This window comes from Vigna radiata, chromosome 3 (genome assembly GCF_000741045.1).
Source record: "Vigna radiata var. radiata cultivar VC1973A chromosome 3, Vradiata_ver6, whole genome shotgun sequence".
Lineage (NCBI taxonomy): Eukaryota > Viridiplantae > Streptophyta > Magnoliopsida > Fabales > Fabaceae > Vigna > Vigna radiata.
Window position 1 is genome coordinate 4,629,745 of NC_028353.1, and position 15,762 is coordinate 4,645,506.

Genomic DNA, 15,762 nt, shown 5'->3' on the forward strand with positions numbered 1-15,762 from the left:
ATTTGTGTTAAGAATAGTTTTGAACATTTTTGTGTTAGAAGCTAATAACAAACACTTATTTTTACTTATTTTGTTACAACTTAATGTAGTTAGCTCCTTCTTCAATAACAAACACCAATACAAAACTTAACAAGAGTATATTACTCGCAACACTGAAAAAAATTATCCCAAAAAAAAAAAACATTTGTAGAAGAATAGAGGGGTTCAATGAAATTAAACCAAAATATACCACATTTGAAAAAAGAGAATAAGAGAAAATCCAACATTTTCAAAAGAACGAAGAAATTTGAGGGAAAAACACTTTAAATGTAAAGCAAAAATGATTGTAAAAGAGATGATGCAGACAAACAAAGTTTATTTTTTTAAAAAAAAAAAAACTTATAGATTAGAAAAATGGTTAGATGAAATAAGAGTAATTTAAAAGAATATAAAAGAGAAGGGTATTTAAATAAGTTTATAAATCTTTATAAAAGGATAAAGTGACTTCTTATCCAAGTCAATGGACTAAGACTGGGTTACCTAAAAATTAAGCATAATGAAAATTATAAAATAGATAATTAATTTATCAATAGTTTAAATTAATAAATATCATTATTTTTCTAAACAATAAATAAAATAAAATTTAATTAACACTTATTGATTAAACTAACTAAAAAGAAATTGATTAAATAAAAAAACATATAGAACTTTCAAAAAGTAATTAAAAATATTTAAAAATTTGATAGCATTTAATTATTTTAAAAGAATCTAAATTTATTTTTATTTAAAAGCACAAAATTCATTATAATTACTGTCTAATTTATTAAATAGTTTACCAAACTTCCTAGGAAACTGTCTTATCCATTATTACCTAATTTATAAACTAGTTTTCTGACACAATCCCTCGAGAAGGCGTCATTTCAACTTAAAATTGAATAATCATGAATCATGATGCTAGAAATCCAGATTGCAGTGCTTTACAAAAGATAAACCGATCTTCTCTTAAGTCTGTTACCTGTCGGCCTAACACTAATCTACTTACTATGGAGCAATGAACTACTGCAAAGAAGATTGTAGCTAGCAGTTTAATTGGAAAGTAAAAAATGATAGAGCAAGAACTGAATCAACATTTCCCTTCGTAAGTTTAGCAAAAGGAACAACTCCTTTAGTTACCTTAGAAAAAGGAGCCTGGGTCTTCAGGGGAAAACACCTGGTAATCTTCCCTTGTATTCCCATCCTATATATTTTTAAAAATCCAAATTTCTCTTCTCTCAACTCGTCAATCAAAAAGAAACAGATATGAATGATCGGTTAGGGAGCAAAATGGTGATTTAACCATGAAATAACCAGTCCCAATAACATTACTAAAGCAGTAAATTATGCGGTTAAGCTTTCTATCAGTAATACACGGGTAGAAAAGAACAAAATTAACATCATGCAAGACTCCACAGAAGAAGAAGCTTTATCTAAATAGTACAATTTAAACCACAGAACATAAACTGAGTACAGAGTCTACTCTCCAGGTGCAGACACACCTTGCTTCAGTCTCTCCTTTTTCATCTTTTTCTTTGAAACAGGCTTCTTTTTTCTAGGAGGGAGGGTCTTCTGTGCATAAGTGTAGAGCACAAAGTTTCCAACGAGGAATGTCAACAGCAACCCACCAACAACCAGGAGCACAATTAAGCCTGGGTTGAGCCCTTGGTTTGAGGCCTAAGTATAACAAAACAAAAAGCACTGAGCAAAACGAATTTGCAGATAAAATAAAATTGAACTTTTTTAAAACGAAAGTAGACAAGCAATTCATCGTTGATGCAATGTTACTGATACACCAACATGTGAATTTTAGTCCTCTTCAAGGGTGAGTCGCTAATTTATAAAACTACTACTGCAGAACAATCAAATGATTGAACTTGTTTGAGAATGATTGATAAAAGAGGTTATCATCAATAAGGAAGGTGCAAAATAGTTGAGAAAGCTTGATATCCAAAATAGTAGTCATAGATTTGATTTTTCTAATAGATGTAATTTAAAAAATAAAGTGCACTTAAAACCATTGGTTACAAAATCAGTGATTGAGAACTGTGATAAAAGCAAATACATATGTAACCAAATCAAAAGTCTAATACAGTCTGAACCATTGATTTTCTAATTAAAGGTTATTATTTCACTTTATCCTCTATAATGTACTCAATGTGAAATGATTGATGTGAACTGCAATACATAGAACATTGCAGATATTATATAAAATACTCTTTAAATTACAATATTATTGTCAACAAAAATAGGATATTCTTTCATTTTCTCTTAGTGGCCAAAACATTGCATATCATGACACAATACTCGAGTCTCTTTAATTATGCTTGAATAGGTGGTAAAATATGAATGATATATCGTCAGGATTCTAACTTCTATTGTTTAGATGTTTTAAGATAGGTTGGACTGAAGTCGAACCCAATGGAGATTTTACTCCATCAATAATCTCTCTTTCTTTCCCCCAATTTGGGAGGTACGGGATAGAATAGAACCCTTAAAAAAATTCATCTCATTCCATTCCATCATAAAATCTCCAAAAACGTTATTCCACTCAGACAAACCCCATCATTTGCTGATAACTTGTAGAAAAGGGTTTAATTGTATGAAGTTGAGACTAACCACAAACCATTTGCTCTGTAATATTGCTAACATCTATAATCCAAGACATCGATTGGCACCGACATCAAAATACACAAAACAGCAACCCGTTGAATAACAAACAAAATTTAACCTACACAAAAGCACTTGACACCACCATTTACGAAACGTAGCTCCACCAGATCACAGTACTAATGCAACAAATCAAAGATTTGCGTAACATAACAGTCATTAATATAAACAATCCGATAATCATAAATAAGTCGTTTAATCTAAACAGGAAATTTACCTGATACAAATCCTAGCCGAAGAGCTGAACGATATATATTTTTTTTTAAAAGAAAATGAATCCTAATTTAATTTTCCGTAAATCTGTAACATTAGAATCAGTGGTTATTGGGAACATTGAAAAGGTCAATTACGGAAGAAAAAAAATCAAGCAAAATGCTAATGATTCCACAATTCCAAAGATCTGAGAATAAAACACGAGAGGACCACATGAAAGGTTCGATCCATAACTTTAAGACCTAATTAAACCGTGAAAAACGTGCAAGGAGGAACATTGTTCAGGGATCCATTAAGATGAGATGTAAAGTAATAAGCGACGATGAAATCGAAGGTTTGCAAAAGTAATTGGAAGTGTACCACTCGATCGAACGACGGAGGAACTTTGTCTGCGAACTCGAAATCATCGGCCATAGCTGACGCTGAAAACTCGTGTTTCTGTCAAAACAAACGGAGATTCCAATGCAAATTTGCACCACACCTCAAAGAGGGTTCCAGAAACACCCACGGCCCATGGGTTTATTTATTTTGAACCCGACGAAATCGATTCCTGTTTTTTTTTTTTTAAAAAAAAGAAAAAAAACATTAATGAGTTTAGTTTTTGAAATTAAAAAAAAAATCAGTTTTAGATTTTTATTTATTTATTTATTTATAGTTGAAAATTAAAATGATAACAACAACATATTTTTCAAAATAAAAATTAAAATAGTTAATTTCAAAATTTTATAAATTCCTTAGAAATAATATAATAGAAAATATAATTCAGAACTTAAATTGATTATCTAATTTTTTTCGATGGAATAGATTACTGTGGACATTTGTATTGTGGGATATGATAAGGTTAAATATATATATATATAACACATGGACAATGGTATTTTTACTTAGAAAATAAAATAATAATAGTAACAAAATTTTAACTTTTTATTTCTTATCTTATCTTGAATGTCAACATGTTTTTGTAAGAAGAATTATAAGATTAAATATTGGTATTTGAGTTCGAGTTATTAATTAATTTTTAAGATTTTTATTTACTTTTAATTAAATGAGCACTTTTGAAAATTATAATTATGACTTATTTAAAATTAGAGATGTCAAATTCTAATTTGTAAGTTAATTTGATTTTTAATGTTGGTTTTGAAAGTTTAAAGTTATAATAATTCTTTAACGTAGTGTTCGCTTGAAGTGATTACATTGTTTACGGTGATTCGCGAGCGATGAATTTAAAAAATTTTGTGTTCTTTTCAAATGAAATGCGCGGATGGATTTGAAGCGAAATGCGGATCAGTGTACTGTTCACGCCCCCGCTAATGTGAGCAAATTTGGAGGGATGGAAGGGGATTTGTCTAAAATGACCCTATAACGACCCTGGAGGTTCCAAGGTTGGTGGTGTACAAGAGAAGGCGAAGGTCGACGATGTACCGTGGCTTTTGCTTTGTTGGTGGTGGAAGCCTGACAATGGAGGATGTAGCGACCATGATATCGTTGTTGAAGCAGTCGAGGAAGCTGTCGTTGATGATGGAGGATGCAGCGTCATTGATGATGAAGACCAAGGTGTTCGTGATGCAGGTGTTGAGTGGATCTCGTGGATCTTCAATCGTAAGAAAATCTCCAAGAGCCTCTTCTATGTCGGTAGCGGAAGCTTGAAGTTGTAAATGAAAAGGTGGTGAGATGGTTGGAAGAACAAGAATGGTGTTGTAGAAGATAAACATGTATTTTCTTTGAAGCATGGAAAAAAGGTAGGTGGAGAAGTTTCTAGTTGCCACCAGTCTCTACGGACAACTACATGCATCAACAATCTCCAACACCATCATTAATAATCTAAAAATTATTCACCAAATTGTTAATATAATTACTCTAACCTATATTACATTGTGTAAGCAACAATCATTTTTGTTTTAAAAACTTTCTTTACAGATATATTATGTAAGTTTGGCTTTTATTTTTATTGTCTTTGGAATTGTCTGTATATATATTATTAAAAGGAAAAATGGAATCAATTTTTTCCTAAATTAATATCAATATGTGCATAGACTAGTTTATAAAAATAATTCTATATTAACATATTTAAATTGTGTTTTTTAGTTAAATCAATGCTAATATATTTACAAATTTACTTTTATTATTCTACAAATTTAATTTTAATAATTATTTTTAATTTTTTACTCTTTATAAGCATTTTTACAATTAAATATAACATTAAGAAATAACATTATATATTACTTTAATAATTAGGGGCATTTTGGTAATCTTTAATTTCTACCCATCAAATTAATATTTTAAATCTGTCCCATCAATCAAATCCTACATTAATTCTCACAAACTTTACTTCTAAATCCACTCTCAATTACCCACAAATCCACTCAAAAAAACAACAAAAAAATTACTTTCAAATCCATTCAAATCATCTCCCCCAAATCATCTCCCCCAAATCATCTCCTCCAAATCTCTATAAAAGAACATATCATAAGTTGGAAGGTTCAATTATTTTATTTTGATGAAATCTTGTAAAAAAATTGATAGAAATACTTTCCTATAACTATTAGGAGTCTAAGGTATGTGATATATCCTTTTACGTTGTCTTTCAAACTAAGTTAAACATAATCATGCTTAATTTAGTTGGTTTGCATCTATTCATCTGAAAAATAAGAAGAATTTATATTTTAAAATGAGTTGTCATCAATATTAAAAATATAATGAGATCTTACACTAAAAAATACATATATAAAGTCTTAAGTTACATGTCAATATCATATCCAAAGTATATTGTTAATTTTTTCCTACCACAATTAAGGAACAAGCCTTGAAAAGACAGTATGTACTTCGACCTCAACCAATTGATTCATTCAGCACGTTGTGTGTCATGTTTGTAGTCTGATTTGCTAATCACACCGGTAGTAGCCTTATTGATTTGTCTTAATTTTCTATTTGGATAATTAATGGGTCCAATACATATTAGATAGTTCATTATTTTTTATTATAACTTTGTACAAATGTTAAGTCTTATAAAACTCACGTTTTAATAACGTTTTATTTGTATTTTAATTTTCTAGAACTTACACAAGTATTTAATTATTATTGTAATCCTATAAAAGGTAATACTATAATTAAGTTAATATGGTATTTAATATAACAAACTTAATTAATTGATATCCTATAATTTTTATTTCTAAATATTAATTTTTGATAAATATTGATCAATACTTATGTTTTCCAAATTTTATTTTTTAATAAATATTTCAATTTATTTCTTTTGTTACTTATTACATATTAGGAAATGATTTGTTACTGTCTATGATTTAAAATATTTCTTACTTTTGTTTTCTAAACTTGTTGAAGAAAAGTTAGTTTTAACACGTGAACATAATGTTTTATTTTTATAAAAAATCTTAAATTTTATGTTATATCAATATTTCAGTTAGGAATAATAAATGTTAAAGTTATAACAAGGTGAGAAAATCACATTTTTTTTAATCCTTACGTTTCCACTCTGTCAAATAACAAATAATTTTTCACTTTTTTTTCGCGTCTTCCTTTTTACTACCATAAAAACTATAAATTTATATTTGATTTAGTGTATTCTAAATTATACTAAAAAGTTTATAATTTCTTTCACATTTAATAAAAAGGAAAATGATAAGTGTACTATTCATGTAAATAAAGACACCCATTTTATATCACTGTTTTGTTGTGGTGGCATGTTATTATTATCTCTCGTGATAACCTACCATTATCGTCTTTTACTGAAACATTTATATAATTTTTAAATTATATTTTCTTAACTTTATCATTAAAAGAAAATTAAAAGTGGAAACAGGAATATATAAATATGCAGTAGAAAAGAAATAATAAATCCAACTTATTTTATTTCGGGTTAAATATGTTTTTAATCCCTATACTTTGACGCGATTTTGGTTTTAGTCCATTTTCAAAGGTATAATTTAGTCTTTCAACTTTAGAAAACTATGTTTTTAGTCCTTTTTACCAAATTTTTTAAAACCAGAGTTTTCTAAAGTTGAAGAACTAAATTATACCATAGTTTGAAAATGGACTAAAACCAAATTCATCTCAAAATATAGAGACTTACAACATATTTAACCTTTTATTTCTCACATAAAAACTATTTAAATAGTAGTATTTTTTAAAATAGTGGCTACAAAAGCACTAATATAACATATTGTTTAAATCTTTCCTATTATAGTAATTAATGGGCTTACTTTTTTCATTTTCAACATTTTTTAATAATTTTTTTTAATAGAATACGTATTATTATTTTATTGATTTATTTAAATTTATATTTAAAAAAATATTTAAAAGAGATTAATTATACATTTCTAAAAAAATATTTATTAAAAGATTTTTTCTTTTTTTAATTCTGTTTCCAAAAGTAGTGTGTAAACAAAGAAAGTATAGATTTCCAAAAGTAGTGTGTAAAGAAAGAAAGTATAGATAGGGTTGAAGCAGGTGAAAAACCATTGTTCCATTGATGTAACAAGAAGAAAGAAGAAGGCAGACATGACAGCAATAACGATTTCTCCGGTCACATGTGCCAAGAAAAAACAATGGAACAGCTTGTGAATTCTTGAAACCCCACTTGTGAGGCAAAACCACATCATAGTTGTGGGGTCACTCTTTCTGTTGTCTGTATTTATCTTCTTCCTGCTTTATCTACCAACAAACTCATTAACTAAGCCTCCACATTTGCTTCCAATCAGAACCTTCCCTTTTATTGCATAGCAAACAAAAAGGAGATGGAAGAAATCAGCACCTACCTCTCTCAGCATGCTTTTATTAACATACAATTATTTGGCTGTGACATGTTATGTCACATGTGGCGGCTGCTCATATATGGACCATAACTCATTTTTGGTGGATTTCTGAGGCCACAGTTTTAGCCCAGAACCGAAGATGTTTCTTCATATTTGCAGATGAACAACGTTTGGGAATTTTCAAGTTTAGTAGTGGGGAATCTGGTCTCTTTATAAGCCATGCCTCTGATAAATATGGTCTCATGATATCTCTCTTTTCTTCCTCTGCTTCCATGTAATGTCCTTCAACAACCGTCTCTTTCGAATCCATAACACCCAGTCTCTGCAAGCCCGGAACAACACTCATCATTCTTGGGCTTAGATATTCTCTCTTGAATGTGAAACCAAGATCCATGAAACCCTTTACTTCATCAAGTTCTAGTTCCCCAAATGTTCTGCAGCTTACGGATTTCTCAAGTTTCCTTGCACAAGTAACCCCATTTCTCGATTTTTTGTGACGGTTTTGAGTTGATGGGGAGGTTGAGTGTGAACGAGTTTTGCTACCCAACAAAAGGTCCATTCTGGCCAATCTTTCCTTTGTTTCTTCTTTATTGTTGATTGATCCATCCTTTTTGCGTAAATAAAAAACAAAGAGAAAGACATGAATAAAAAATGAACTCATAATAATGAACAGATAGAATCTTGAGAAAGACTAACTCTGACTGCTTTTCAGTTCTACCTGAAGAAGCACAGATATTGACTCTGATGGGAGTGGATTCTCTGAAGAAGCTGATTCATCCGTTGAAGTTTCTTCATCTGGTGGAGGTGGTGAAGAAAGAATGAAGGATGAGCAAGACGCGGATTCTGATGTGGGAATAGGTTTTTCTTCATCTGGTGGAGATGGTAAGGAAATAACTGATGCTGTTGGACTTGGCTGTGAGAAAAAAATGAGTTTGTGAAACCAAAGACTATCCATTTCTTCTATAGTACATAGAAAGTTTTTGTTTTCCATTGCTTACGTTTGTGTATGTGTGTGTGTGAGAGAGAGAGAGAGAGAGAAAGTGGGATTTGCGTATGGAAAGGCTGAAGAGAGTAGTGGCCTGTCGGCAAGTGTGGTGGTGGTGAAAAGAAAGAGAAGTAGAGAAGCGAGTGAAGGCAAATGAACGTGGAGAAGTGTGTGGGACAACCTTGGACAACTAAGGGTGTGGTCACCATGGACATGGGACGTGGATTCTAAACTCCACAACTTCTATGCTGATAAAAAGACTGTTCTGTCCATGCTTAAAAAACAGAATACGATGCTCTATGCATGTCAAAATCATATGCTTAAACTAGTTAGATCTACCAAGTTGAGTGGATTCATGATTCACTCTAGCATGAGATGAGACTAAGGCAAGGCAAGGAACCAAATAAATGGTTTCTCGTTTAAGTCCAAAACTTACTTTACGTTTGTAAAAAGAGCAAATGTTCATGCAGATTAATGATCCAAAAATGGATTCGGGCATCTTGACATTACAGTTGTCAAACCAACAAAATCTGATTTGCTAGCTGGTTAAGTTCAATCTAGAGTCAGGATGGGGAATTCCGACATGGAAAGGTGCTACTAATTGCATGATTGGTTTCACCCAGAGACACCACTTATGGGATAATACATTAGTCAAGTAATAGTGACAAAAAACCAAACTGTTCTTTTTATCACTTGTAGTCTTCTCTCACCTTGGATGTGACATTTCGACGCTATTAAGCAAACAAATTCACCCTTGCATATCATGACTCCTTGTCCTCATCTAATACGACAAGTGAGTTAACTTTACAAGAGGATTTTCATGTTTATATGTTTATATGCTACGGTTAAGCACCTGATGATATTTACACGTTATGCAAACGATTATTTAATGGAAAACTTCTTGTTTGATCCTGATAAACAAACAGCAAAGATTACTATCTTAAGTAGTTCAGAAAAATTTATTGAACTTCTAAAAATATGTTGAGATTCTGCCGAAAAGTGAAAAGTTCCAAGTACAAATAGTGCATGTTGTCATCTACTGCAATTGTATGCACATTAGATTTTTCTGTATTAGCGGAACAAATTAATGCATGGATCCAAGAGATTGAAACATGACCACAATTTCACTGCTAAAAATCTGATGTTCAATAGAATCAATACTATTTGAAGTTGTAATCCATGTACACAAAATGTTTATTTGGCAGTTGTAATTAGACAACACTAGGAGGTGGATCACTTGATGAGTTTGCCTGTGTTATCATCGGATGCTCCAACGCTTCTACAATTTCTCCTTCACTAGAGGAACGAGCGTTTTCACGTAGCCCTGAAGAAAACTCAAGGGCACTCTTATTTCCTTGGTTCCATTCTGAAGACATATGGCTAAAACTAAAAGACTTCACAAGTTTCTGTTGCTTCCTTCTTCTCTCCCTCACCTCAACATGCCACTGCCTCAGAATCTTAGCCAAGGCTTTGCTCTTCACCTGTGACCCCATCTGCAACAATCCAATGTTAGCCCCACTTCAGATAGGAACTGCTAAGTGTCTGTTTGCTTTCACAATGGCAACTATCAAAACTATTTTCCAACATGATTTCAGCAAAGATACAAAAAATGTACACTTATTGTTAGGTAAAATCAGTGTTGTCTCGAAATGCTGGTATGTCTACAAGCAACAAAAATTAACTTCTGCATTAAATTGAAAAATTTGCACTTAAAGTTTTACAACAGACTTGCTTTTAAGATAAAAAAAAAGTATATATATGTAAGTCACTTCACTTTAAAATCAATTTTATCAAAGTTAACCAAAACGCACTCTCACACTATTACATGAATGTCTTTATAGAGTTTACCTGTGCCACTAGTGCGTAAAGGGGAAGAGTTACATAGCTGCATAGGACTTGAACTGCTACCCTGAGGAAACAGTAAATCAAAATGTCACCCTTATGACTCAACATGCCGTAAGAAAGAAATTATAATAAACTTTAGGCGGCCATTACGCTATCACCACCCTTATGACTGTAAATGTTCTGTGTTCGTGGTAGCAAGAATTTATTCCAAACTGTGTCTGTCAATCAAGAAAACAACATAGAAATACAGAGAGAAGGGTGTTAAGGTAACCTGTTAAAAAAAATTCTAATGTTGATCTTTTGTAGCAAGTAGATAGAGAACTTACTGATACCCATATAAAGAAGGCAAGCTCGAATGCATTCTGTCATGATGAAATTAAAATCTTAGCTTAATAATTGATTTATTGTGTCATGATGGATATCACTGCAATTATTTGTGTCATACACATGTTCACAGTGACATGAATCCAACTCAGATAAAAGAATGATATCACTTTTAATCTAAAATCCGAGACATTTGGTTTATAGGTTTTTTTCTTATATCGTATTTAACTTAATTATTTGTGAGACTAAGATTTATATTTGGATTATTTTCAATTCATAGATAGAAGAAGGTTTACCACAAATAAAGTGTAATGCAGAAGTGTTAACACAAATCCTGGATGGCCAAACCAGAAGAATTCATCACTTGGAGAAACAAGTGGGGTCCCTTTGGTTACACTGTTGACATCTTTCATCTGAAGAGCCATTTCGTCTACAATGACTTCAAGTTTAGCTCCTACAACCAGAACCAGCTGCAAATAAAATTCAGAAAAGCTGAATTAGAAGCCATGCAGATTCATAATTAGTTAGGACAGAAGAAGATGCAACATGCTTGTTACTCACCAAGAGGGGAATATAGGATAACCAGAGATATACATGCCAGCCTGATATAGTTCATATATAGAGAGAGAGAAAAATAACTAGTGGCTTAGACATGGAAAAAGCTTTTTAAGAAATGGAAATGAAAGAGTAAAACATTCTAACCATGTACATCCACGAGCAGAAAAATAACAACAGTGAACCACATCACAGGGCTGCAAGGTAACACACATAGTAACATGTAATTAAGATGAGCTCTACACAACTCCAGTTTTATCTGAAATTAGATGAATGGACTGATAAAAGATAATTTGGTTGGCAAGTAACAACCTAATGCTCACTATGATTCTGAAATCTTCCTCAAGTGACTGTTCAATGTACTTTTGGAAGTCGAAGTTGCTGTTTCTAGCAGAAAAGTGAGCCTGAATGGTGCATGGAAACATCTTAATAGGAGGTTTAACGGTAATAACAACAATAATAATGATAGAGTTGAGTTTGATGTGTTATGTATACTTAACTGATATGAAACCATGCCTCAAGGTGAGGTAATCAACTTTTTCTACTGAATGAAAGAACTGTCTGAAAAAACATTTCTGTCCAAATTTCACAAATTCATAAACAACGTTAGCCATAAAAGACTATGTATGATACAAAATCATGTCGTGGTTGCATTTATTTAAGGTGGACTGATATAATCAGAATTCTCTTAAAAGAAATGCTTACAATCCAAACAGACACTGGTGATGCAGTAGTAGTAGATATGTGGCGTCTTCCGAATGTTGTTTGCCTTGCGTATCTGAATCTATTAGGGTCTGATTGTGAACCAAAAACGTTGTTGAAGGGTCAATTAACCAACAAAAAACTTCATAAGACGTTGTCTGTTCTATTATGCCAAATGATTTTGTTAGCATTATTGAAAAGAATGGTTAAAATTGTGTATGAGGATTTAATATTGAATTATTTTGTAGGGATGATTATGGAGAGCAACGATGGTCAGTGGTTCAACTTCAAGTCTTGATAATGATAACAACAGAGAAGTGGGGTTTTGGAAAAACAGCATTTCAATGAGTCAGAGCCATTAAAATGTTTGGTCCTCAAGTGGACCAAGTTTAAAAAGTACCTTTAACGTATCTTTTCCGGCGTTTTGTGGAAATTAAACAAAACAAACGCTACATCACACACTTTTATATTTATTTTACATAAAGTATAAGAATAAAAAATCTTTAAAATGTAATTTTTTTATATATTTTCAAAAAAGAAAAAAAGAAAAAATAAAGAAATAATATAAAATGAATATAAAAAATTTAATTGTCTCAAAAATATTTTTTTAAACTTGTTAATAAATTTCATGATAATTAAACAAGTCATGTAATATGATTTTATTAAGTGAAAATTTAATTAGTCATTTGCATATTAAACAATTTTACCGTTGGCAATTTCATATTCAATTGTTTGAGTCTCTTCATCCCAAGCTTTCCAGTGCCTTATCTGCAAATGTTATTCAAAATGATATTGTAAAGTCATATGGTGATTTAAGTCTAAGTAAGAACAAAATAATTTTATAATTAACAAGCGTTAAATGTTATTTAATTAAATAATGGTTAAACAATAATCAATCTCCAAATTACATATATATTGACCCTTCTCATGTGGGAGCTTTTATTTTCTTGTAGGTTTACTGTACATTTAATATATACATTTTTTTAAATAGGTTACAGTACTTCACAAATACTCTATATTTATTAATTTATTTTTTGTTGATAAAAAACAATATATTGAGTGCAAACAATGAAAATAACGTATATCACATTAAAATTTCCAAAAAGAATTATTTTTAATTAAGTATGCATGCAAAAGTAATTTATTATATTTTTATGGAATAAATATATTTTAGTTTTTAAATTTAATATTAAAATTTGTTTCTATTATAAATTTTGATGCATTTTATACTCAAATTTTAAAAATGAATAAATATATTTTTTTAAACCACCTGTATGACAATTTTTTTTTTTATCTGTTAATGACGTTTTAGATTGACTTTAAATTATTTATGGAATGTAACATGAGAAAAAATTAATGTCAAAGATTATATTCAATACTTTTTAAAATTTGGTGATAAAAATATATCAATTTGAGACAGAAAAAAGTTTTAATTTTATATCCAAATTTAAAAATTAAAAATATATCTAATCTTACTTTTGTATTAAATAAATGATAAAAAGTATATGATTTTGTCCATGATTCTTTCCATATAGCTTAGAAAAAGAAAATTAAAAGTGAGATATCCCTGATTCTTACCTTAGCCCTTGCCAGAGAAACGGTGAGAATACTGTACACAATTTGCATGACAGCTAAAACAAAAATGAACATATGAAGTTGATGGATTCCATGTTTTGACACTAAAGCAACCTCACTAGCCTGCATATATGTAAACAGAGTTAACACTGATCAACCATGTAGAAAACTAATTAATCATATATATACATATATTCATACACTTTTGGCACTGCAAGAATCCAAAATTGCAGTATCATTGGCAGTACGTTTTCGACATGGAAGCATAGTATCTGCAGCCCTCACTGGAATGCAGATTTCTATTATGGCGTCTTGTGTTACTGTCAACAACAGCGACATGAATCCTAAGATCATCAACTCTGGAAAAAACAAACAAACACAATCAGCGATTAAACCTTATTCAAATATATCATGACATAATTCATCCATTAACCTGATTTAAGCCTCTCTATTGCTTCCACCAAATCGCTCTTTCGATGTTTCCTGAGCCACTGTAACCATGTACAAAGATATTATTAGTGAAAAATATATAATCAGATTATTAGAAGGTGAGCATAAAGTTTCTGACTTTGATTATGAGATGGATGAAATGCTCCAAGATGATTGAGATTGAGATAAGAATGAAGGAAACAAGGGCAATAGCCCATGTTGGAGTGTGCTGTAAAGAATAACTGGGTGTTGCCATGTTCGTCACCTGAAATTCTCGTTAAAGTTTGTTGTTTTGTATAGAGTTCAATCTTTCTATCTATGTATAAATTTATTTAAAAGGGACCATGAACTTGTCACCCTCATACACATCACTCTCGTTAGTTTTCAAGGTTGGACAATTTTTCAATCCACTCACATGCTTCTTAATACGCGCCACTCATGTCTTTTCATCAATATTTTCGATCTAAAATCATTAAGTGATGTGCATTCCTGTCAGTTTATGTCATTCTTTGAGGATTTTTCCATGGAAGCTCATTTGGGCACAACCCAACACCGTTCATTTGGAGACTCCTGTCAGCTGAGGAAGCTTGAGAGGGTCTTTCAGCTTATAAACACACAGGTGATCAATAATATATCTTTCAAGTCCAGTGCCATTCATCAAAACTACTGAGGAAAAAACCACTTTTATATACTACTTATGAGGTACATGATTGCGGTTTTAGTTTCACAGTTCAGTTGGATCCGTTAGAGATATGTTCATCCTATTCACTGACACGTGTATTAATCTGACATTGACGTATTAACGTAAGTAATTAATGACTAATTGGCTATGCAAACATGCAATCAGAAAATTGAAAAGAAATTGATACAGATTCATTTTCTTTACTCAATTATTCGTTAACTATTAAATAAATTTTGCTAACAAATAACATCATGATAGTGTATGTGTGATTGACACATATGTAACATGATTCCAACATGTTGCTATCATCACCATGATGTCATGTTTATCACACGGACATTATTGGACACCGCTTCTTAAAATGATTCAAGAATAATGTGTGAATCGCGAAACAGTAAAATAAAAAGCAATGAAAAAAATATAAAAATTGAACTGAATAAATCGTATTGTGTATTGAGTTAAGTATTCCAACCGTATGACTCATTTTATCATATAACTTATTCTTTACAAAGGAAATACACGAGACGATTAAAACTTAGTTAAAATTGTAAGCAAAATTATAAGTATCAAATATATATGATAATTATCAATCAATAGATGGTCTAACATTCATATAAACGAACTAAATTTTAATGTTAGCATGAGTCATGATTATAAGAAAAGACTGAGGTGTATTAATATACGAAGGATGATGAAATATAAGTTCCCATTAATATATTCAAATCTATTTATATATTTCATATCTGACAGTCGCTTTATTTAAATGTTCAATTACGAATAAAAAACATTTCCACTTTTACAAATTATTGCAAAACTATCACATTGTTTTTATCTTAGCTACTTCTGAAGATTTCTATAGAAAATTGTCAAAATAACACTCTTTTACATGAAGAAAACAAAAATAAAAAGAACATGTTACCATTTCCATAATTATTTATTAAAACATGAAAAACTAAACATTTTCTGCTGTCAAACATGAGTAAATTAAAAAAAGGAAACAA

General features: G+C 30.7%; 3 protein-coding genes across 3 annotated transcripts; all 3 read right to left on the reverse strand.

Moving 5' to 3' along the window:
* Positions 1-1,290: 1,290 nt before the first annotated feature.
* Positions 1,291-3,413, reverse strand: LOC106757137 (DNA-binding protein S1FA). Its single transcript, XM_014639734.2, has 2 exons — positions 3,256-3,413; positions 1,291-1,689 (listed from the first exon to the last, which is right to left on the reverse strand). Exons 1-2 carry the CDS (start codon positions 3,307-3,309, stop codon positions 1,492-1,494), a joined length of 252 nt encoding a protein of 83 aa, XP_014495220.1. The 5' UTR covers positions 3,310-3,413; the 3' UTR covers positions 1,291-1,491.
* Positions 3,414-7,350: 3,937 nt separating this feature from the next.
* Positions 7,351-9,338, reverse strand: LOC106757949. Its single transcript, XM_014640812.2, has 2 exons — positions 8,383-9,338; positions 7,351-8,271 (listed from the first exon to the last, which is right to left on the reverse strand). The coding sequence occupies exons 1-2, from the start codon at positions 8,653-8,655 to the stop codon at positions 7,756-7,758; spliced, it is 789 nt and encodes a 262-aa protein (XP_014496298.1). The 5' UTR covers positions 8,656-9,338; the 3' UTR covers positions 7,351-7,755.
* Positions 9,339-9,505: 167 nt separating this feature from the next.
* On the reverse strand, positions 9,506-14,430 carry LOC106757950 (MLO-like protein 3). Its single transcript, XM_014640814.2, has 15 exons — positions 14,219-14,430; positions 14,084-14,141; positions 13,852-14,009; positions 13,654-13,773; positions 12,783-12,843; positions 12,079-12,167; positions 11,874-11,948; positions 11,686-11,777; positions 11,521-11,570; positions 11,380-11,420; positions 11,115-11,288; positions 10,821-10,856; positions 10,645-10,712; positions 10,498-10,558; positions 9,506-10,142 (listed from the first exon to the last, which is right to left on the reverse strand). The coding sequence occupies exons 1-15, from the start codon at positions 14,333-14,335 to the stop codon at positions 9,861-9,863; spliced, it is 1,482 nt and encodes a 493-aa protein (XP_014496300.1). The 5' UTR covers positions 14,336-14,430; the 3' UTR covers positions 9,506-9,860.
* Positions 14,431-15,762: the final 1,332 nt, after the last annotated feature.